The sequence below is a fragment of the Mycteria americana genome, chromosome 2 (assembly GCF_035582795.1).
Source record: "Mycteria americana isolate JAX WOST 10 ecotype Jacksonville Zoo and Gardens chromosome 2, USCA_MyAme_1.0, whole genome shotgun sequence".
Lineage (NCBI taxonomy): Eukaryota > Metazoa > Chordata > Aves > Ciconiiformes > Ciconiidae > Mycteria > Mycteria americana.
Genome location: NC_134366.1, coordinates 4,537,965 through 4,563,205, shown reverse-complemented (window position 1 = coordinate 4,563,205; position 25,241 = coordinate 4,537,965). Strand labels below are relative to the sequence as shown.

The window sequence follows — 25,241 nt, the reverse complement described above, 5'->3', positions numbered from 1 at the left end:
ATGTTAATCAACCTATGAAAAATGCCTATTTTTCATAGAGAAAAGAAAAATACTAATGTTAAGTATTCTGAGCACTGACTAAGAGAGACATATTTGGTTGGTTTTTAACAGAAAAATTGCAGGACTACTGTACACACACATCCACAGATTTTGGTTGTATTACTCGAATTACCCAAAGGCAAGGAAAGAACAATACAGCAATAATTTATGATCTCTGCTTGAGCTTATAAAAGACTAGAACAGTGTAAAAGATACTGGTACATATGCTAATAGTTAATAAAGATGAAATAAAAATGTTGATCCTTTCTATAATTCTTCAGGTTTGGGCTTCTGTTGCTAATGAATTCATAAAGTACGGCCAGTGAATATAATAGGATCTACCAATACAGACTGAAAGGAGGATTCTTGGCTGTGATAAGGATATGTTTTATCACCCTGGTATGACAAGAGATCTGTAATATAACTGTTGATTTCCATCCTACCCCACAATAGCTCCCCATATGTAATGACATTTCTTGTTGCTGGTAATGACAATCAGGATCCGTGTTCCTTCTTCTGGCTCTGTGTTGGGAAGAAGCATAAAAGGGGATAGAGACACTAGAGCAGAGACACAGTGTGTGACACCGGTTTTTCATCAGCTCACAGGGCTATGAACTTGTGGAACTCACAAAGCTTTTCCAAGAGAAGTGTGAGCTGGGAACAATGCTCCAGCCTGGGACCTGCTGCAGAGAAGCATGACCAGACTCCCTTTTTTACTTACACATGGAGACTGTGGTCACCCAGTCTGTCATTTGCATGAGACGACAATGACAGTCCCCAAACATCATGCAGTGTCCTTCCGTTTCTGCCTTGTTTCTATTCAATCCTTCAGTGTCTCATTAGAGGTAGATTTAACAGGCTTAGCAGTGTCACAGCCCAGGAAGTAAACTGGTTGGACCTTACTTTCTGGGATATGATGGGACATCTGTGAGCCTGCTATGAAGGCAGCATTGTTTGAACTTCCTTGGTTATTCTTCTGGACCTTGATATGAAGATGAGAACAATATCAGGGGTTTTTTTTTGCAGAGAGACAGCATGGAATTTTTCTCATGGAACTTGAGATTTCTATGCCGTAGGTATTTTTATCTCGGCTATTGTCCCGAAGCTGCCTTCATGGTCAATGGGCAAAAGTCGCCTTTTTTGAGAAAATGACTCATCAGACCTATTTTAAATGTCTGCTTTCAGATGAGAGACATTGTTCTCTAGGATTGCCTATTTCTATCTACTACTACAAGAATTTTGAGGGCTATTCAAATGTAGATGTTGGCAATTGGTCAGTTGAATCCCACTCTGGTAAGCACATTTGCCAGTTACTGCTTGCTTTGTTAATGGGAATGGTTGCCTGTACTTACACCACTAGTGGGAGAACAGTAAATGTGATGGGAACCAGAAGGGGTTAGAACCAACTCCAGTGGCTTTCCATTAATAACTTCAATTGGAAGATTTTCTGTACACTCTTAAGACTCACTTTCTTTTCACCAGTGTATTGGCGTCTGGAGGAACATTCTGACATATCACATTTTGTACATTTAGAATCACTCCTTTTGGTATCTGTGTGTATTGTAGGATCACTTGGAAAGCTCTAATCATGGATCAAGTGTTGTTAGACCAAAGACTCAAGAGAGTCTTCTTAGCGTGTTCCTTACCGTAAAATGTTTTTTCTGATGAGACTTCAGCAAGCACTGATATTCTCACATAGGTGGCCAATGACTAAAATTGCCCAACTGTACAATTTCATTTCTTGTTTCAGCTTATTCTGAGCTACATCCACTACTTCTTAATATACCTTACAAACATAAGCCAAGAACTTCATTACAGGAAACTGCCTACTCAATAATACATGCAGTTGAATAAGTGTAATAATTTGGACTCCTGACAGATTGTGCATATTGATTTTTCTTCATCAAAATAAAACTGAAGAACAGTTAGTTAAATCATCTTCAGACAGATGAACAAGTTACAGTATTATAACAAGTTTTTAACTACTTCATCTGCTAAGGGGTAGAAAAATGTCTGTATGTACTCCTCTCACCATGGCAAAAATGAGATAATTCAGTTTTAGTTACCTTCAAAAGTAGAAATGCAAAGTAACTTACATGCATAATAACACCTTAAATATCAACTCCCTGAGCCCTTACTAAGCCCTATTTTTTTCCACAAAGTTCTTCATATTTTTACTTCATTAGACACTTAAGCTATGCCCTTTCTTTTGTTGGAAATTACAATGGGTCAGATCTCGATCCCCTCTGCAGGATGCTGAAGAGATTTAGAAAGTGGAGACAGCCCTGCAGTATCTGTTGAACTTCATGGCCTCTTCCATCACTGGAAGAGCAAGGCAGCAGGAACTGCATATCCAACATGCATTGTATTTTTTTTAGTTTCTAGGCAGGGGAGGACGGGGGTGTGGAAAGGGAGATCCTTGGCTTTGCCCATGAGCTGCTAGCTAGCACTGCTGACTCCGAATGTGCATGGTAATTTGCTCCTGGCAAAAGGGAGGAAAAGAAACTGTGCAATTCCTTCCCCAAATTCCTCCCATGAAATAGAAGGAACAGGAAAGGAAAAAGGGAGAGCTCTCTCAATGTCATGCAGTTTTCCATGCTTTTGTAAAAGAAACGAAGCAAAGAAGAACTCTTCTTACATGTTTTGGGGGTCATAAAGCTTAATGTGTTGAAATATTTCATTCTAGAGAGAAGAATTTTGCACGCTATACTAGAAAAAAGTGAACTTGGCCTGTGCTGTTGTTATGCTTCCCAGCTTGCGATTTTATTTTCTAATACTAATTCCACCACAGAAATAGGTTATTCTGTGGTGCAGGAATACTTTAGCAATACCATGCTGAAGTCTAAAGGTGAAATTAACCTCATGTTAGCTGGCTGACAGCAGAATGTTTGCTTAAGGTGGACATGTAGGCTCATCCATAGAAAAAAAAAAAGATGAAAAAGGTTGATTCAACCAGCCTATCTTTGATATATATTTTAAGATAATTTGTTAATTTCAGATACTTCAAAAGTAGGATAGTAAACCTTCCCTCCTATTGATGTGTGATCTGTTTTTTCCTCATTTCATATCTACAGGAACATTGAATGTTAGAGTCCAATTCTAAGCCAGCTTTTGGTTTCGTTTATTCTTTCAAATATATGCATTATTCTTGCAAGTTAATTGGAAAGAAATAGAATTTAGAAAACTTACCATCCAGATTTCAGATTGATCTCAGTTAAAATAAATGTTTTTTCTTCCTCTTTTCATTTCTGAATTTTGCTCCTGGATGCCATGAAGACTCATGATTTTGACAGCTGGATGAATACACGGTGTCTTATAAATGATTTACAGATGAATCAAACTAATTACTTGCCTCTTGCACCATACTGTAAACATGTAGTTTAGAGGCCCTTTTGCTTTATCATGGGTAGTTTTGAGCTTCAAGCCATACGAAAATATCCAGACTCACCTCCCAGCTAATAATATATTTATAGCTACCACCAGCTTGTTTTCTGAAAAGATCACTAGCAAATCACACTTTAAAGATTTTGTTAATTCTTAAGCTAAACACACCTTTTACTAAAATAAGTGCAGCAAATTCCCAGCCGGCGGTGGGAGGGTTCTGGGGTCAGCACCAGGAACAGCTCTTGCCCTTCTCCAGGTGTAATTCTGCTGCTGTCCATCTGCAACCTCAACTCCCACTGACTTCAACAGGCATTTTCGATACGTATTTCAGTAAAGAGAGCTCTGTATTTAGGGGAAAATGGCTTCCTTGGGGAACAATTGCATGATTGGGTGTTAGACATCTAATTTATTGGCTAAATTAGCTGGCCAGTCTCGCAAGACTCCTTGTATAGTTGATAGATACTGAGATTTACATTCAGTTTGCATATTAAAACACGTATATTAAGGTGTCTTAATATGCAAGCTGAGTCCTACTCAAGGTGTATCCATAATCTCAAAGAGTTTAGCTATCTATTTCACTTCCCAGTCCTGGATTTCCTCTTTCTCCATAATTCACAGAATCACAGAATTGTATAGGTTGGAAAAGACCTTTAAGATTATCAAGTCCAACCGAAATTATACTCACATATACTATTTTATTTTCTAGCTTTTTTGTTTGTTTGTGGGTTGCTTTGTTGTTTGTTTGGGTTTGTTTTTTTTTTTTTTTTGAGTAAACCAACTGGGAACTCCACCTAACTAGCTTTGCCAGGTAAGGCACATGTCTGTAGTTAGATGGTGCAGTTTTCACCCTTCAAGAGGAGATAGTTGAGTCCTGTGGAAAAGCACCTGGAGGTGCTCTTCTTATTGATCCTTTTCCTTGCCTTTCTGATTACACTAAGAGCCATTTCAGACTTCCTGAATGTCTGCCTTTCCGTAGCAGCTCACATTTTTGATAATCAAGTCATACATTTCGTGCTCACACAGTTGCTAGAATTGACTGGTTTGTTTCCTTTACAGAAAAACAAATCAAAGCAAGCACAGTGAAAAAAAGCAACTAGAAATCACAACCAAAACAAAAGCCAACGTTAGAATATTTATTAATTTATGAGTGAAAAAGAAGTTGCAGACACCATAAATGAGTGATTAACCAGGACCTACATGAAAAAAAAATTACTGGAAATAGAAGTCAATGCACAATGAAATGCTTTAGAAGAGAAAAATGATTATTAGAGGGTGTAATGTAACAAGAGTATGCCCAAACCATGTGACAAGAGCAAAACCAAACTGAAATAATCACCACAAACAATTAATTAAAATGAGCTGAAGGCCTGTTGTATACATTTTGAGAAGATTCCTCACTTTTGTTCCCAAGACTTGAAAGTACTTGAATCTGCTCCAGGTTTTTGGTCATACAGCCAAATGACTAAAATAATTCTACACCTTCTCTGCTAACCTGCAAAATACTTAAAACAGAACCCATTGTCATCATAATTGAATAAGCTAGAACAGAATTAAACACAGTACTCCCAGTCAGTAGAATTATTTCATAATTGTCTTCATACAGAATATACCAGAATCACTGATTTGTTTCTCATTATTATTCTGGATTGAAAACTGATAAAGAAAAGTTCAAATGGTATGATTACCACAGCTGATCATTCCTGTACACATGAATAAGATTTCTCACTTGGGTTACAAATGGAGCATTTTTTGTGTGCTTTCTAACTTTTCTTCTACATGTACCCTAAACACTCTATGGACAGAGTAACCTATCTGAGGATATATGTGAATATATACCTATACTCTATACTTGTATAAATACATACCTATATCTATAAATAACTTCTACACCTAACTGGGTTTTACAGTAAGGGTTAATTTTCTATCTGCTAAGTAATATGACATCTGTTCACTCTCAGAATACCATGAAGAAATTTGTTGCCATCTTTATATATGACACTGATGTTACCACAGTCCCTGCAAGTAAAAAATTATCAAATGATTGAAACATGAAGAAGTTTCTGAACCTTTACCCTATAACTCAAGCGTGCAGAATTGCGCCCTGTAACGTACTATTCTCACCCTTTATCCAGGTAATAAGAATGTCACAGACAACGAGAACTTCCAAACTTCCTTTTAGATATTTTAGTTAAGGTTTATTTTGCCTGCGTGCAGGGAATAATCTTTATGACCTCCACAGGTCCCTTTAGCCTTAGTTTCTGTTTTTCCATAATTATTCCACATTCCAACAAATACCACCACTACAAGAATATTGATTATATGCATGCAAATTTTCATAGTTATTTATTACTTTAGGTAGGAGTGTAATTACCTGCCCACACATATTTGTGAGCAACACCACAGAACAATTTTTCTTCCTGCTAGGTCTTTAACCTTTTCTAGTAAGAAGAAAGGGAGAAGAATAATATACGTAATTCATTTTCATATTTCTTTTTTAACCCATCTCTAAATTCTCTAAACCAATTAGTATCCAACTTACAGCAGCTTTATATGTGGAGAAACTCATTGACTTTGTTGAAATTAACTCCTTACAGGAGTAAGCAAAAGGAAAATGAGGTTCTGCAGACACTTTTTTCCCAAATATGGTTAAATGCCACATTCTTCCCAAAATACCACTTCCTGCAATGACTACTGTAATGGCTTTGATGGAGGTAGTGACTAAACCAGCAGTGCTGGAGGTTTGATGAGTATCTCTATATGTCTGGAAGTTGAAATTGGTGTTACTGGTCCTCTGCCATAAATCAGCAAGTAGTGATGGCAGCTTCGGCACTCTCAGAACTGCTTCCCATTTCTTCCTGTATCCTTCCAGTTTTTAGACAAAGAAGGACAAATCCACCACACTTGTTCTCCAAGGACCTGATCTAAAGGCAATCAAAGGGAATTATCTTGTCTCTAGCGGTTCAGATTTTGCACTACCACCACTGTAATTTTGGGCCTTCCTGTGTCCACTTCCTATAGTTTTCTGGGCATCTTCACCTAACATGTTTCATGTATCTAAGACATCCGAAAACTTCTGACCCTTTCTTATGTCTCATTAGGATGTTTATGGGTTTTAGACTTTTGTACTTTACTATAGGCTGTTGGGACATTTTGTATTTTGTAGCATACACAATATAGAGTTTGGAGCACAATACGGAGTTTCTGGATTAAATTTATATGGCCTCTGCTTGCTGGTCTGGGTGTGATGGCACTGGTGGTTCCTTCCCAGTCTACATTCCATTCCATTTCTTCCCCTTCTCTCAGTTCAAAAAAATCTTTCCAGGAAAAAAGAAAAAGTAAAAAGAAAAAAAGTGAAAGCATCCACTGTTCATTACCAGGGGAATGATCATGATAGTTCTCCATGCTTCACTAGCATCTCCTTTGTCCTTCTTCATAATACATTCTACCTCAATTTTAATCTATTGATACCCCTCACATTGCCTTTTCAATGACTTTAGGTTGTAAACTGCCCAGATTGAGGTGTATATCTTTATATATCTTTACTTTTGACAGGAAGGCATCTAGTAGCTGGGAACTTACTGAATAGTAGTATCCTTTCCTTTAGACTCTTTCATACTGACCAAAATTCTGCAGATGTACACAAATCCTTGTGAGGCTGGATTGCATTTGTTTTTTTGTGTTTTTTTTTCTACTCTCTGAATACATTGTGGGCAGAGTCAGAGAAATTCAATATGAAACAGGAGACAGGCTTTGTTAAACTCTGACATTGTTATTGAATCACACCTTTGTTTCAAGATTTGTTTTTCAGTTACTCCAAAAGCTTGAACAAAATACAGCTTCTGTCTTCCTGTTCAGGAGTATGAAATGCAATGTGTTAACATGCCTCTTAACAGAGTATGAACTGGCTTTTTATAATGTATTTATTTCCTTTGTTTCCTCCACTAGATCATAAGGTCCCATGGGCTCTAATAAGGAATTGCTTGACTCACCACTAGAACAATTTCCAGGAGAGATTACGGAATTTGCACACTGGAAGAAATTAAGTTATTTAATTCAGTCATTTCTCATTCTCAGAAGATTTGAAGGAGTAAACAAGGAATAAATGACTCTCAAGAGTATCCACATTGGCGTCACTGTGGTTATATCAGGAATGAATTTGGCCCATAATCTGTTATAAGTTATCTTGTACTACAGACATGCATTTTCCACTGAGATAACTCTATTTATAAACAATAGAAAAGCAAGAAAGTGGGGAGGACAGGAGTCTGAATATGAAGGGGCAACTTGCTTCTGAGCTCTGTTACAACTCTTGCTCTGGAGAGTGTTTAGCTTTCAAAGCCACTATTTATTTCATTTTGTTTTGTTTTGTTTTCCAGCTGTAAAAAGAGCAGAAAATCTTCTTACCCCCAGACTTGCCATGAAATCTAAATAACAATAATTTGTAAATTCCTTTGAGGGAAGTTAATATATGTGTAAAAGAATTTAATATAAGTTCTGAAATTATCAGTCATACAGACTTGAGGTCAGTTGCTATTTTCAGTTGTTTAATGTCTGTCTGTTTAGTTTGGTCTATTTATCCTTTAAGAAACAAGTTAAAATTCCTGACAAATGTTATTGATTAGGCAACTGTTGACCTCAGGCTTTGCCTGAATAAGTTCTATTGAAAATCCTGTTTTACTACATTGGGATTTTTTAAGATTGAAGTGTAACCCCATACCCAGAGAGTGTTTCAAGGTTTGTGTTCCATTTTAGTCCCACTTCAGTGCTGTTGTGAGATTAATTAGAAACTAACAAATCAAAGGAATATGTTCTAATTTTCTTCTTTAGTGACAGAACAGATTTAAAACCTTGAATTTATTACTGGGAAACCTCAATGCTCAAGAGACCTGCTACCAAAACTTCCCCTCATCTTCTTCCATGCAACCAAATCCTCTCTCCATTTTCAAAGGAATGCAGACACCAAAACACCAAAAAGACACACTGAAACAAATTCTACTTTCTCTGTATCCATGGCATCTAGTTATCCTAGTGATCTTTACGGATGTCTTCTTCACAGGCCCATAAAACTCATAATGGGCCAAATATCACTACTCTCTATGGGTGGCAAAAGTGGCAATGAACTGTTCAGCTATACAGCTTGGAAAGATTCCTTACCTACAGCCCTAGTTGAAAGCCAGGGTTCACTGTGAGGCTTATTAATACTTGTGGGGAAAAAATACATTCGATATAATATTTTATATATGTTTGTTCTGGTTTCAACTAGGATAGAGTTAGTTTTCTTTCTAGTAGCCGATATAGTGCTGTGTTTTGGATTTTAGATTAGAATAATGTTGAGAACACACTGATGTTTTAGTTGCTGCTAAGTAGTGCTTACGCTAGTCAAGGATTTTTCAGCTTCCCATGCTCTGCCAGGTGCACAAGAAGCTGGGAGGGGGCACAGCCAGGACAGTTGATCCAAACTGGCCAAAGGGCTATTCCATATCATGGGACGTCATGCTCAGTATAGAAACTGTGGAAGGGTTGACCAGGGGTCAGCGATTACTGCTCGGGGACTGGCTGGGCATCGTTTGGTGGGTGGTGAGCGATTGTATCACTTGGTTTTTTTTCCCCTGGGTTTTGTTCCTCTCTCTCTCTCTTTTTGTTTTCCTTTTCATTATTATTATTATTATTATTATTATTATTATTATTATTATTATTATTATTATTTCTTTTCTTTTCTTTTCTTTTCTTTTCTTTTCTTTTCTTTTCTTTTCTTTTCTTTTCTTTTCTTTTCTTTTCTTTTCTTTTCTTTTCTTTTCTTCTTTCTTTTCTTTTCTTTTCTTTTCTTTTCTTTTCTTTTCTTTTCTTTTCTTTTCTTTTCTTTTCTTTTCTTTTCTTTTCTTTTCTTTTCTTTTCTTTTCTTTTCTTTTAATTATTAAACTGTTCTTATCTCAACCCACAAGTTTTCTTACTTGTGCTTTTCAGATTCTCTTCCCCATTCCACCAGGGGGAAGGGTGAGCGAGCAGCTGTGTGGTGCTTGGTTGCCAACAGGGGCTACACCATGACAATTATATATATAAATATATAATATATATTAATTTCTATCCTACTCCTCCATCACCACAACCAATTGTCGGCTTAGTTGATATTGTTATGTGAAACTATTCAAAAAGGTAGGATACAGCTGATAGTGCTCCACCCTGTTGTCCTTAGTCAATCTCTTTGTATGGGTAGGTTGTGCCTGTGAAGGGGAGGATCCCTTTGGGTAAGAGCTGACAGAGGAAGGGTAATGCTTTGTGGAAGAGGAACACTTCTTTATGGTTCTCTACTCTGTTGCTTTCTTCTCAAACTTTGTCTTAACTCTACAAACTTCAGCCAGTATTTTTACTGTGCTCTTCCCAGAAATGACTCTGAGCCCAGTCATTTCAGGATTAAGATTTGTAGCACTATGATGTATGCAAAGCCTTCTAGGCACTAGTGCAATAGCCTCCCTTTTCCCCTCTCTCTCAGCTTGGAGAATTAATGGGAGATAGAGTTGATAAAGAAAAGTGCGTGATCTTTTCTTCTCCTAAGAAGGTAGAGAAGTGCATCAGAATGGTGTGGTGGTGGGGTAGGACAGTGACAGTCATTTCAGCTGCCTCCAGCAATAAAAGAAGTGAGGGGTACCAGCTGTTGCCTGGCAAGGATGCCTCCAGCAGTACCCCATGAACTCACATAATCCATGTCCTGAGTGATGCCAGAATATCCACAGCTGGTAAGCTTGGCACTGGCTCAGGTTCTGGCAGCTTGTAAGTGTCATTCTGTCCTCCAGCAGTGTTGGAATAAAATCTCCCAATTTTTTGAGTAATTTTGCAGTCTCTCTGCCTCCAAAACAGCAAAGTGGTGACTTTCTCATAGGTGAATAACCAATCCTTTTTATTATATTTAAAGAAAGTTGTTGGGTTTTTTTTTTTTTTAATATCAATTTCCCAGATTATTGGCTTTTTACTCCTCTGTATAATTAGACAAAGAAATGTTCCAAAGATTTTGCCAAACTGAAGTCTCCCTTTAAAACTCTCCAAAGATCACCTAAGGCCAATTGGTTGGCAGCACTTAAAAGATTCTGAAGACTTTCTTGGATGAGGTTTTCTTGGCAGGTAACAATGCAAGAACAGCAATAAGTGTGAGTTTAGAATAAATATCCTGTGATTGTAAAGAATTAAACAACTTTAAAAGAAGAAAAAAGGTTTATAACTCTCTAATTATAGATAACAGTTCCTGTCATTTAAAAGCTGATATCTGCCATGCATAAAGTGTTCAAGAAAAAAAGAACAATTTAGTATTCACCTTTCCTTTTGAGGTGTGTTTCACAAGAGACATAGACAAGAACCTTTCACCCTCTTGAGGAGAGTAGTTCTAATGGTTGAATTTTTGCACAAATGAGAAGATCCTCATTCTCTTTTCACCTCTGAGACAGATCACGGTCAAACAGTGACTTGTGTGTGTATTTGTATCTACTTTTTTCCCCACCAAAATAATAGGAATAAGGATAGAGTTCTAATTTATAATTTGTATGGCTCACTCCTAAGGTGGTCGGAAGGTGAACCAAAGTGCTTGAATAATGCAGAACATCCAAACCCAGTGAAATCGTCTCTGTTGAACTCTGATAAAAAAGACTGGATCCCGGTTCTAAAATATACAGTTTATTTTTGGCAAATGCAAAGCATATGCATTTAATCTTTTGAGAGCTAAAGTCTGCTATCTTCAGCTCATCTTTTTCTACTCTTATGCTATAAAACTCACCGTTCCACTCAAAGAAAAACCACTGTTTCTGTTTCTTTCACTTTCAGTTTTTAATATAATCTAAGATTAACTTGGTAGATAAGAAGTGAAATACCTCAAAGAACTTTTTCCAACGTTCTCTGTCATAAATTAAGCTGATATTTTTAATAGTTCTTTGAAAACAGTGCTGCACTTAGTACATCTTAGATCTCTGAAAATGGCATCCCATAAAACAACTCACTTTACTGATAATGACGTACTAGTAGAAAGTGCTATCATAGTTTATACAATTATCATTACATAAACAATGGATTCTAAATAGTCATAATATAATGTTGCATAACTTTATATCAGGAGCAGCAGTTATCTAGAGAAAGGCAATAGAAACTTTTAAGGTGGGCCACCTTCTGACAAGTTTTACCACAGTTTATTTTTCTTCACATACAGCCCTAGCCGAGTCACTTGGACTATACATGTGGAATTCCTCTGCTCTAATTCCAGTTGTTTTAAGCCTAAGATTAATTTTCCTTTTGGTGCGTTTTCTAATCAGTGGAAGAAAATACGCATCTCCAGAGGATAATTTATCTTACAAACCCTCTGGCAGTGCCCTCCAGAGGTAACTGTTTTTCTTCCTGCACTGTAAAAGAAATGTGGAAGAACTTAGCTCAGATTTACATATATAAGGTTTATACTATTAAGGTGAAAGAGTACCATGTTAGACAATGCAAGGTGCATCTCAGTGCAGCAGTAGTAAAATTTGGATAGAGGAACAAATTCTTAGTGCAATAGCTTGTCCAGATGACATATGCTGAATAAATAAACTTTGTTCAAAAAATTCCAAAAGCTATTGGGAGCAGAACTGGGAAGTAAAAAACCTTTCCTTTTTTCTGCTCAGCTTCCCCTTGTACTCAGTCTTTCATGCTTGCTTTGTATATAAGACATTTTATGGAAGGAATTACTTTTTTCCTTGTGCATGATCAAGTATTCTTTTTTCCAACACAAAAGGTCTTCCTCTGGTGCTTTTTCTGCCCTTTTATAATTTTGAAATTTCAGTTGATTTTTCTTTTCTGTTCTCTTATGGCCTGGACTTTCAAAGGAGACTATTGAATCTGACAGTGTTATAAGCTTGCTGCCTAACTTGTAACACCTACAGAACCACCATTTCTGTAATAGGAGCTCCTGTAAGATACCTTTACTTTGAAATGTCAATTACTTTTGAAAACCTAGGCCCCATACCCAGGTCTTGCTTAAGCCGATATTTATTTCGGTATTTACCTAGATTTATGAAAGAACAGAAAGCACCTATCTCATATCCTCCGTCTCTCTGAAAGGCTTTATATGTAGTATGCCCTTTAAAAGTTATTGTGCATCACATAATTCAGTTTAATATGCTGGCTTGTAACATTACGTTTCCTTTGATATTATTCTCCTGGAGGCAATATGACCTTGAAGGTGATATTTTAAACTAATAAATGAGGAGAGGAACTGAAAATCAAACTGAATGCTGTAAGCCAAAAGGATGGATTTTCATCTCAAGCCTTTATTTTTGTCATGGTTTAGCTTCAGTCGGCAATTAAGCCCCACACAGCCGCTCGCTCACCCTCCCCCCCGGTGGGATGGAGGAGAGAATCGGAAGAGCAAAAGTAAGAAAACTCGTGGGTTGAGATAAGAACAGTTTAATAATTGGAACAACAACAACAACAACAACAACAACAACAACAAAATAATAATAATAATAATAATAATAATAATAATAATAATAATAGTAATAGTAATAATAGTAATAAGAAGGAAAACAAAAAGAGAGAGAGAGGAACAAAACCCAGGAAAAAACAAGTGATAAAACTGCTCACCACCCGCCAACCGACGCCCAGCCAGTCCCCGAGCAGCAATCGCTGCCCCCGGCCAGCTCCCCCCAGTTTCTATACTGAGCATGACGCCCTATGGTATGGAATAGCCCTTTGGGCAGTTGGGGTCAGCTGTCCTGGCTGTGCCCCCTCCCAGCTTCTTGGGCACCCGGCAGAGCATGGGAAGCTGAAAAGTCCTTGGCCAGTGTAAGCACTACTTAGCAGCAACTAAACCATCAGTGTGTTATCAACATTATTCTCATCCTAAATCCAAACCACAGCACTATACCAGCTACTAGGAAGACAATTAACTCTATCGCAGCTGAAACCAGGATAATTTTCATACATGAAAAATACAGAAGTAAAATATTTATGTATTTATATTTTTTCTTGATTTCCCAAGGAAATACATTTTATGCAAATTTTTGTCTATTCCCTTTTGTCTGTGTATGAATCCATAAATCCCTTTGTCCATTGTCCTGTCATTCCTTTTTTCACTCCCCTCCTTCACCCAGTAAATTTGAGTCCACTAAATAAAGTCAGCAACATTTGACAGAGGTGCACTAGTCTCAAAGCTGCAAATTCCTCTATCTTTTGTGAAAATGGTGTGCTGAGTAGAAGATGTCCAAATAATTGTTTTCATGGAGAGAGGGACAGGTAGGACTTACTCACTTTATTAAGAGGAGTGAATGAGTGAGCAGTGAATTATTACACAGGGTATTGCCATCCAAAAAACACATCTCTGCTTTTGCACCTTCTCTTGCCAAAAAGTTACCAGAGATGAGAAGGAGGCATGTTGCACTAGAGACAGGATAAGGACATGGGAGGATGTTGTGGATACTGTTAAGAGGCTTTAAATATAGAGAGTGTAAATGAGGGTGTTGCAGTAGAGGCACCATGAGAAAATAGGACACAGATGTATAGAAAAAGAACAGTTTGTACATAGTCCTGGTGACATAGTGACTCTGTGTTAGTGGAAGATGAGAGGCTCTATTCTCAGTGGATTTAAAGTGAGGTCCATTCCTTGAACTCAGTGAACTTCAGCTATGGGGCTGTCTAAGATCTGGTTTTATATCTAGCCGCTATCAAAACTGGGACTCTCAAGAAAGCCCTAGACAGAGGAGAAAAAGAAGATAAGGGACTGTAAGCAATTTCAGAAGAGCTCTTTATCACTGCTATTCTGCCAGCATGGCTTGCTTTGGGTTTTGTTTATTTTTTTCTCTTGGTGCTTGTCCAAACATTTCAGGTAAGAAGGGAGCCTTTCTGCTACCAGGAGTAGCAAGTTAGAGAGACAGTGTTTTGCTCCTGGAGGCTTAATTTGAAGCAAAGGACAGGAACAAGGGTTGTGTGAACCTCCATGGAGGGAAGATGACTAGAATGGTTTTAGTGCTAGGTATAATTTTTAAATTGCATCGGAAGATTCTGCAACGATAAATGTCCATAGTTTCCTCCCTGTTATGAAATTTGGCCTTTCTCTGAAAGAGCTTTTCTTTTTCAGTGGTTGCCAAGTCCGATCCATCCTTAGGTGTATGAGGCACCCCCCTCAGCTTCAACAATATTAAATTTAAGCTTAGGTGTCATGGGCTTCATATGAAATTCATATAAAATCCATATTGTGGACTCAGCTGAAATCAAGACTGTTTTTTGAAGTACATTTCACAAGAACAGTACAAGGTGGATCCTGCCACAGGGAGCTTGCAGTCTAAACACAAGTTTTATCTTACTTTTACAAGAAGAAGCTCGAGACAGAGATGTAGGGATTGATCATGTGGCTTTTCATAATCAGACACTGTGTTTTGCCCGTGGTTTGAATTGCTCAGGAGCTACACAGCTTTGCTGGCACTGTTCACAGCCTGCAATAACATGTCCCAGCCCTCAGCTGGACTCCTTCGCTCAGGATTGGAAAGTGGCTAAGGGAGACTGCATAGCTACTGGTCAGCCCTCTGCCCAGAGGGCAGAGTTAGTTCATATCTGCTGCAAAAGACTACAAAGACCCTATGGGGAATACAAGCTTCAGCCATTGAATAGGCAGAGACGTCTAGGCTAAGCTAGTTCTTAGCCTCGTTCTACTGAGTGTAGTCAGTGGAGAGATGGAAGTACACTTACAGTGTGATTCCCCACCGCCGGCACCTTAAAATGGGATTATCCCTATCTGGAAAGTCTGTCTTCATGATCTACAGAGGAAACTTTGCTTAGCTGAATAGGGTAAAAGTGTAAGTCTTAGCCATCTGAAGTTAAACCAATCTTGAAAAAAAAAAAAAAAAAAAAAATCCAATAGTTGAATGACTACTTTGTGTTTCCTCAAAAGTCAGTGACAAGGACTTGGGGCTCCCAAAGGATCATGCATCCCATCAGAGAGGAGGTGACTAGCTGAATAAGATGAAGCACTCTTCTGCCCATGCTGTGAACAGGGCATAAGTAGTTACCCAAGGTCAGATGCCAAACTTTACACCACTTGATGTTAACTGAGATTAATCCCACAAAGTTTACCAAACATTAATTTCAGTTTGCAGGTTGCAGTGCAGACATGGGAAGGGAAGGGTTTGTGCTTTCCTCAAGGTGCCCTGTTTTCAAGACTATCCATTAGCAAGACCACCACTTTTCATCTGGCCCACATGAAATCTTACTCTTTAAAACTACCTGTTGTTATTACTGATTTCTAACATGCTAAGAACCAGGAACATTTGCCCACTTGAAGTTGCGCCTTGCAGCTTGCAGTGTCTGAGCTACCTCTTTCAAAGCTAGCTTGGGCATCCCTACATCACCCGGCAATGGAGACATACCGTCAGTGCTAGAGGAGAACCCTGCTGTGCAGTTTCACACTCAAGTCACATTGATTTCCGTGGGCAGATTTCACCCAGCAGGAGTTGCTGGCTGTATCATGGTTTACAAATGTAAGGGGATTGTGCACGCTGGCCTTAGTTACATTTAATATTTTTTGTCAGTCTTTTCTTTGCTCTTATAAATTGTTTGTTTCAAATATGCTTTTCCAGGCAGGATCAGGCAACATTCTCCTTGATTATGAATTCTTTCCAGTCTCTGTCACTCACCTATTTTAGTAACTCAGGCAAATTACTTGACTCTCTGCTTCTCTAACCCTGTCTTCCAATGTCAGCACATCAGTGCTTTCTAGCACAATGAACTTATAATGTCTTTTTAAATGGGGCTATTTTTTAGCTCTGCTATTATGGTATTACCACAAAAACAGCCACCTGGTATAACTGTATTTGAAACACAGTGCTATGAAAAATTTATTCTGTGTCTACACTTTTCGGCAGTACGAGGATTTCCTTGCATTTCTCTAGGTTAGTTTGCAGTATCTGTCGCTGTCCCAGTGTTTGGAAGACAACTGATGTTGAAGCAATAATAAGAAATAAGAAATCTTTCCCTATTCCTATCAAACTCATTTATTTTAAACAAGCAAGGCTAGCAGGTGGTTCTCAGAAGATCTCATTAGCCACTTTGATTGTCTCTAACACCTCTTGTAAGCAAATGTCTCATTACCATGGATATTTACATACCCTTTACTTTCATACAGAGTGCCATACATCAGTGAACTATAAACATATTACTACATGTCTTCAGATTTACATGGTAAATACAGTTCCTACCGTGTGGACAGACACTAGCTATCAAAGACAATAAATCTAATAGCGCTCAACGTGATCTTGATTTCCATCTTTAGTACTCTGATTGTATCACAACACTTTTCAAACCCCAGCCTTTGAGTCTTTTGGAGATGTTCTAGTGAATCACAGTATTCATACAATGAGATCCCCATCTGGCAAAGGAAACAGCCCAGGGTAGGAGTGGAAGAAAGAGAGAGGAGAGGGAAATGTAAAGGATTCCTTTTTTCCAGCTCCTACGATGAATTAACAAATGTTTTTACAGTAATGTATTCTGGTGGGTCTGGCAAAGCTGAGGGATTTTTAGCTAATAGGATCAGGATTTTATATGGTTCTTCATTTACATGATGTGATCTGATGCTGCATCCTTTAATTTGAAAGAATGATTATCAACTGCTTATCATATGCCATTATTATAACATCATAACAGTGTTATTTGAGACTGACCTAATTCTTCAAACACTGTATCACTCAGAACTGCCCTATCCACCATGCCTGGTAGTATCTGGCTTATATATTGTGAGAAAACATAGGGCTTGATTCCCTGCCACTGAAGCTGATGGAAAAAATACAGCAAGTCCAGCTCTGTGAGCATACATTCTCCACTGATGGAAATCTGCTACTATCACCAAAGCTGATAAAGCCCACACGGTTTTTGCAAGTTGATCACCCAAACCTCATTATATTGTACTTGTGCCAGGCTGAAAGTATGACACTTTGAAGTACTGTCTGCTTTTACTGAAGATCTGTTTTTCCTGGCACATAGTCAATGAGAGTATATCAATGGAAAACCACTTAGAAAATTGTGGAGCTTGCAGCTTCTAAGAGTTGATAAGATTATGTGCTCAATCTCAACATCAAATGCAAATAAGTAGTGGAGATATTAAAATTTAGTTTTTCTTTCTTTTCTTGCTGAGGTAGAAGGTGATTCCCATTTGAGATTCCTTCACTAAGTCATTTCTTTAAACGTTAGTTGGAAATTTGAGAGATTACTCTTGAGTTTTTCTGTACACTGGATAAGTTTTTTAGGTTGATGAGCTAGTAAGGTGGTGGTTTACAGAATTACGGGAGGGCTTATGCTTCTTGAAAACCAGTCATAGTTTGACATGTCTCTGGCACAGTGATCAGAAAAAAGAAGGAGGTGGGCTCCTTTATTGTATTTACAATAGGATATGCGACCTGAATTTTTCCTTTATACTAAGAGAACACAACTCCCACTCGCAGTCTCATCACCTCCTCTTTCTGCATGCATGTAACAGAAGGTTGGTTCTTTACCACTCAGATCTTTAGTTCAAAGCTTGTTACCTGAAGCCTAATCTCTGAACAGTTGTTAAAAGGCCTGGTTCTCTCTTTAGCTTATGCAAGAAATCATTAGAGGTCAAAATCATCCTTCTGACACTATGAGTTTATATTCTGTAGAGCAAAAACTGCAGTAAAGGTAGTGAATGATATTACGACAGTTCTTTACTAATGGAGGACATTTCTACTTCCAAATTTTTTTTAAGAAAATGAACAACATGAAAGAGGTGAGCTTCCCTCCCATATCCACAAAACTGGCTGTAGGATGAAGCAATCTGTTTTTCAGTTTCCAGTCATCTCCCTGGATCAAATTCCAAAATGTGCCAGTACTCAACCTTTGACAAGGATTAGAGCCAACAGAAATTTATAGAATTTAAATCAAAGATGCCTAAAGATTTAACTCAGCAATACTGAAAGATAGCTGAATGATACTAAAAGATAGCTACATGGTGGTAGATTTCATGCTCAAGGAAAAATTTGTTTCTAATGTATGTTGGAGTGACTTATCTGGGACTAAGAAATGTTATCTTCTGCTAGGGCAGAGTCTGGTCATTATTGTGCCATGCAACTACATATGTTATGCTGTTCCTATGAATGAAAATTATTTTATTCCAGGGAAAGCTTGTTAGAAAATGATACTGTTCATTATTCTAAACAAGCTCATTTTTATGGATAGAAGAAAAAAACAACTATAAAGTGCAATAACAATGTCAAGAAAGGAGTGGATTTCCACCACTAATGTATTTTATCCCTCGTTCTCTTCTATAGGTTGCCCAGGAATGTGGGACAACATTACATGCTGGAAACCTGCAAGTGTGGGTGAAATTGTCTTTGTCAAATGTCCTGCACTGTTCAGATTTATCATCTCTGAAGACGGTAAAATATTTTCTCTTTGTTCTTTGCCTCTGTCTGGTAAAGCTGCATGGCCAGCATGAGTGTAAAACCTTGCTTAGATACTCAGTGTAAAGGGAAATAAAAAACTCTACAGAGGTCTGGAGTTGCACTTAAATTTAAAAAAGTACTGTAGAAAACCAGGATTTTTGTGTGTAGATATGTGTATGTGTGTGTGCAGGGGTGGGAGGGAATGTGTAAAAAAAGCCTTCACAGACTATACAACATGAAAATATCACCGACTCTAATTGCTGAAGGGGATGTTCTGCCCTTGGGTCTCCACTGAAATCAGTGAGACCTGAAACCGTATTTGGGTCTTGGATAACTAATCATCACAATTCAAACTTATTTTAGAAAATAACTAAAACTCAGCTGGGTTCTGCTCATGCTTAAGGAGAACATAGACATGAGATGACCAATGTGAGGAGCTCCCATGTTGGGAGTCCACGGAAGAGTCAGGGGGAATTAAAGATTCCTGGAGAGATGCAGATGCTCCATCATGCCCTTTTGTGGTCTGTAAATATGAGATGTCACCATCCTACTGCCCCTTGCAGCTGGCATCAGCAACCAAGCAAGCAAACAAAAGATCAGAAACTTGCCCAGGGAGTGATTTGGTCAAATGGACTGTTTCTGATTCCAGCGTGCATTGCTGCCTAGCAGAGTTGTCCCTTGTCTTGCAAAACATACTGCAGATGGTCAGCTAGGCTGGTGCGTTTTCTCTTTTCTCTCTTTCCCTTACCACTTTAAGCTTGGTCCAAAAGTCCCATGCAATCACCATGCTTGGTAACCAAACCCTATTAGACCCCAGCTTCAATCCTTATACAACCCAGCCGCTGCTCCCAAATGAGTTGCTATTAAAAGGGCAACCTACCTTAGTGTGGTAATACTATTTGACCTAGTTGTTATTAATATTACCTAGTACTTTTTAATGGGAAGAGCCTCTGTGCAGTCTACTGTTTGCAAAAACAACACCAAAATACGAAAAAACCCTTGTCCTTTCTTGATTTTTTTAACCTTTGAAATGCATGGTAAAAAGGAGAGTGTGTGGACAGGAGAAAATAACTATTAAGTTGTTCACAGCAGATATATAGTTTGATTAGATGTTTTCTTGAAATTCCTTTTTTTTTTTTTTTCATGATTCCATGAAATATCTTCCCAGGTGAATGACTGGGAGGCTAAGTTGTCCCATCAGTGTTAACGTTAACAACAAGCCTTTGCTGATAATCAACACAGTTTTGTCCATCTCCTCCCAGCACCCATCTAGGCTACTGCAGATCACTTAATTAGCACTGTCCATTGAGGAACAAGTTCATCATTTTCCTCCGGGTTCCTTTTTCCCAAAGATTAGTTTACCAATGAATTATTCATTTACAGTCTTGAGTGTAAAATCCACCTTCTCTGCATTGCCATACACAGAGCTCAATTTGTGGGAGACAGGGTTTCATACACAGCTCCAGGAATGCTGAAATCCTCACCTTTAAATACATCGATCTGAACTCATCCAGACATTGAAGCAAGTGCCAGTGCTCTTGTGAAATGGAGAAGAATTTAAGGGTGATCATTACCTCATCTAAATTTACTCATAAGGAACTCGAGCGTTTTCTCTATACAAATCCTCTAGACTCCCTCTGTAGTCAGTGGAGAGAAAGAGACCCACAGAAGGCAATTTATGTTATTCCAAGAGACATGAGGTGACTCATACTTTGGACGTACCTCTCTCTATCCAGCAAATACTAAGGGCAATTCACTTAAACTAGGCACCTAATTTTTGAATGGGGAAAGATAAGCCCCTCTTTAAATTATCAAGTATGAAAATATAATTACTGCTGTAATTCTATGTGCTTTAATTATAGCCAGTTTAATTAAACATAGTCTTTACTGCTGTACTATTGGTTCAGTATTGACTCAGTGGGTACAATGGCACTTACTGAGCCATCCACGTTTAGTGATAATAGAAAAAACAACATAACAGCATCCAGTAGGGCTTGTATCCAGCACGGGTAAGGAAATATTCTTCCCTCTTTTAGTCTTTTTTGGTGTGGGTTTTTTTTCCCAATTCTCCATTATTTTGTAATCAATTTTTGTTGGTTGTTTGTCATTCAGCCTGATTGTCAAACCAAGTCTGGTCTTCCTTTGCACAGGATATACACTCAACCAAAAGTTTTCACTATCCAGTTATCAGTGATGTTTGCAGCCTGCAGGCAAAATACTTTTATGCTATTTACTGCGCATCAGCAGATGGCCGATATATTGTTATCTTCTGATATAACTGCAGGAAGCCTGCTGCACATACAATGCGTGTCCGAATTTCCATTAGGACCCCTCCTTTTCGGTGGTTTGTAATCTACACTCCCTACATACCCTTAAGCTACAGTGTGCTAACACATAGTAGCATAACATAACACTTCTCTCTCTCTCCCTGCCTGTTCTGGACACAATGCTCAGAGATATTCCTATTTGTATTGGCACCACCACAAGGGTGCTGCCATGTACATCTACAGCACAGGAAATCTCCCCCGATACCAACCTGTCCACACACCTCTGCCATGGACCTTTTAACTATTCTTTATTTAAAAGGATATCTCTGATGCTTCTATTTATATCCCACACAAATATGGTGCCTTTTCCCTTTTACAGATGAAATTTCTTTTCCATGGTGCTATCATTTCTGAAGTAATTAAGGCTAGGAGGGCTCTTGAGAAATCATCTAACCCATCTCCCTCCTTAAAGACAAGATTAGCTCAATACGATCTATTCCAGCACTTAACTAACCTGTTACCTCTTAATGCGAAAGACTATTTTATAATTTAAATAAAAAGAAATATGTTTTAGAAAAATAAAAAGAGTATTTATACAAAATGAAAAGCTCTACTATAACTAGAGCTATGTAAAATAAAGGCCTGAAATAATATTTTTAAAATTATTTGCCTAGGATTTCCAGACCTGTTCGCATACTGTACTTCACATTTGACCTGTGGCAGGGTGATAGTATGACCCTAGGGGAGGAGTAGTCAGTCCAGTGTAAACATATGTCCTGCTTTCTTTATCTCCTTACGGGATCACTAACAAAAGTGACAGCTGTTACCTCTTGTAGTGCTGGGTTTGAGGGGTTTTTGGACATCTGTTCAGTAGCAACAAACCCAAGATTCATAATTCATTAGATAAACAAATAAACATTTAATCTGGAGTAGTTTGAAATCTCTCCAGATCCGGCTGAATTTGCACTAGTGACCGCAAGGTGGAAATATCTACATCCATAATCACTCTCCTGGGACAATCAGCATGAGTTTTCACTATCATTGCTGCTAATTTTAATTAGCCAAGTATAATTGTTTCAATGAGGGCTTAATGAAAAAAAGTAACATTTTATGATGGTTCCTTAAATAAAGGGTCATTAGGTAACTGAAGTGTTTCTAAGACACAGCTAATCACATTTTATAGATTGTTATAGTATCCTCTGGCTGCTGCTATGTTTCTAGAATATCTGACTAAGCTAGGCACTGACACTAATATTTATTAATAGCATATTCGTTCTTAATACAGCAAATTTTCATATGACCATAAAACATTTTTACAAACAGTAACAATAACTTTAAATTATACTTTTAAAAAGTTTGTCCTATGAAGCACTGAAGCACCTGTAGGTACAGCTACTTGTATAACAACAGGCAAACCACATGATGTGTTAATCTTAAAGAGGGGATAGGAGTTACGACACTTGGCTTTGGATATCTAAAAGTTATATGTGTAGGTCTGAACTGATCATATGGGTTTCTGGTTCAGTAAATGGAAAGCAATAGATACTTGTAGAAGATGCTTCCTCTGACCTATCTCAAAGGCTTATCTTGAGATGAATGAAGTCACTGGAAGGGGCTGTTTGTTTTATGAATTTCAGAAAGGAATTTGGCTGCCTTGACTTGGATGTCTGGTTTCCATATGCAGCAAAATGAAAAAAAAAAAAAAGATACTACAAAATAGATATTAACCAACAAAACTGTCATCTGGAGAGATGCTTTGTTGAAAAATTATCTATGGATTTAGCTAAATACCAGCTGTTGCTGTTTTTAATTTGAAAATATACTCTGCTCTAACCTTCACTGCAGTTGAACTACGGAGTAACAGTTGAACTGCTGTCAATATCATACAGAAAGCCTAATGTTAAATCCCATGCTGTGTGGTTGGTGACCCTTCCTTGTAAAATTTCATTTCACCTCTCTGCTCCTCCAAAATCACCAGAATTTTTCATTTCCTTTCAGATGCAGACTGTGAACAAAAAGACCGTTCTCAAAATCTCTCCACATGAAAAAAACGTTAGCTCCTGAGTCTTTTCTAATCTAGTAGGCTAAGGATTTACAGCGGCTTTCCTTCTAGGGGGTTCCTAAATATTAATTTCTTTTCCTCTTCAACATTCATTTCTTTGATTGATATCCATCAATTCAAAATTTTATTTTCACCAGGAGCTATAACTTCCATAATGTCACTGTTGTATCTTATGCTTTCTCCAGTGCCTTCCCAGTACCAACTCCAGAGACAACCACTTTAGAACAGGGTATATTTAAAGCATCCTAAGGTATCTTTGCAAAGGAAGAAAAAAAGGAAAGTGTATCAAGCTGTGATGTTGCATTTCAGTATGACATAGCAAGACCTAGAGATGGCCCCAACACAGGGATCTGCACTCCCAGCTGGAAAATTTTCTCCGTTTTGTTCTTTTTCCTTTTTTTTTCGCAGACAGAGGTGATACTGCCTGGCAGTGGAAATCTACAAGAAGCCAAGTCTGTGCTTTTCTTTGTTTGCCCTGCACAGCTGAGATATTCTGGAACCTATAAAGCCACATTATTCAAACAGACCATTGAAAGAAACCCAATAACCAGATCAGAAATGAGCATATTTTTAGATCTTTGATTTGCAGTAGAAAGTAATACAAATGATAATAGGCAGTTTCTGAGCATTGCCATATGCTCCACATTGAGAAAATTCTTTCATTCACAAATCCAAATAATAAATATGATTAGCTCTTACTGAATCTTCCAGCAATTCAGAACGTTTATCTAGTGCTCAGTCTAGGACACTACCTGCTACACCCAAAAGAGCGTTACTACAAAGCATGGTTTACTATGTAAGACAGAGAAAATGTGCAAATTGTCTTACTATGTAAGACAGAGAAAATTTTTACCAAAGATATAAAACTCATCCTATGTTGAACACCAGGATTAAGGGGTCCTAATTAAAATCCAGTAGAATAAAAAACATATCCAGGTATTATAGAGTTTAAGAGGGAATTATATCCTATGCTCACATTTTTTAACAAGTCTTTGGCTTGCTGTTACTCTGGAAGTCATATGACTTCAGTGCTCAGCCAACAAGCTTTATTGTCCCTGAGAACAAGAAATTGAACATAGTCTATTACTGATCCTATTAAAAAAACTGGGAGACACTCAAGTACTTTGTCGTAAGAACACCAAGCCTCATATATTCTGCACTAGAGATATCGTGGGTGGACAATGGGATTTATGAATGCAGGGTTAATTGGATTTGGGAAGCCATCTGTGGCTTTTTGTCCTGTCTGAGTTTAGATGTTATCCCTAATCAAACAGAATAAGATGACAAGAGAAGAGTTAATGAGAAGGGAAGTGATACTACATGTTCATATGTGGAAAGCCCTTCTGTGCCATTTCTGGGGAAACAGTCCTGGTAAAGTCTTTAAGTGCTGAATACATACCACTGTGAAAATGGTACGTAACTGCCAAACTGGGTGAAAAGATAATAAAAGTCATTGTCTTCCCAAGGTGAAAGCTGTTGAAAATATTTGCAAGTTACAGTTTCTATTAGTTTGGGTTACATATTGATATTTTTTGATATAGATTGTCACAGTTTAACCCCAGCCGGCAACTAAGCACCACACAGCCACTCACTCACCCTCCTCCCCAGTGGGATGGGGGAGAGAATCTGAAAAGCACAAGTGAGAAAACTCATGGGTTGAGATAAAGACAGTTTAATAGGTAAAGCAAAAGCTGCTCACGCAAGCAAAGCAAAACAAGGAATTCATTCATTCCTTCCCAGGGGCAGGCAGGTGTTCAGCCATCGCCAGGAAAGCAGGGCTCCATCACTTGTAATGGTTACTTGGGAAGACAAACACCATCACTCCAAACGTCCCCCCTTCCTTCTTCGTCCCCAGCTTTATATACTGAGCATGACATCATGTGGTATGGAATAGCCCTTTGGTCAGTTGGGGTCAGCTGTCCCAGCTGTGCCCCCTCCCAGCTTCTTGTACAACTGGCAGAGCATGGGAAGCTGAAAAATCCTTGATTTAGTATAAGCACTACTCAGCAACAACTAGAACATCCCTGTGTTATCAACACTGTTTTCAGCACAAATCCAAAACATAGCTCCATACTAGCTACTGTGAAGAAAATT

General features: G+C 38.1%; 2 protein-coding genes across 6 annotated transcripts in view; both read left to right on the top strand.

The window, feature by feature from the left end:
• Positions 1–14,309, top strand: part of AQP1 (aquaporin 1 (Colton blood group)) — a 414,009-nt gene extending 399,700 nt beyond the window's left edge. The window contains exon 5 of the transcript XR_012774102.1: positions 14,295–14,309. The gene's annotated coding sequence lies outside the window, so the exon portion shown is untranslated. The remainder of the gene's footprint in view (positions 1–14,294) is intronic.
• Positions 1–25,241, top strand: part of ADCYAP1R1 (ADCYAP receptor type I) — a 153,966-nt gene that overhangs the window by 75,243 nt on the left and 53,482 nt on the right. For all 5 annotated transcript variants that reach the window (XM_075492268.1, XM_075492266.1, XM_075492264.1 and 2 more), the window contains one exon: positions 18,705–18,812. In XM_075492268.1, coding sequence (XP_075348383.1) covers positions 18,705–18,812 — 108 coding nt within the window. The remainder of the gene's footprint in view (positions 1–18,704; positions 18,813–25,241) is intronic.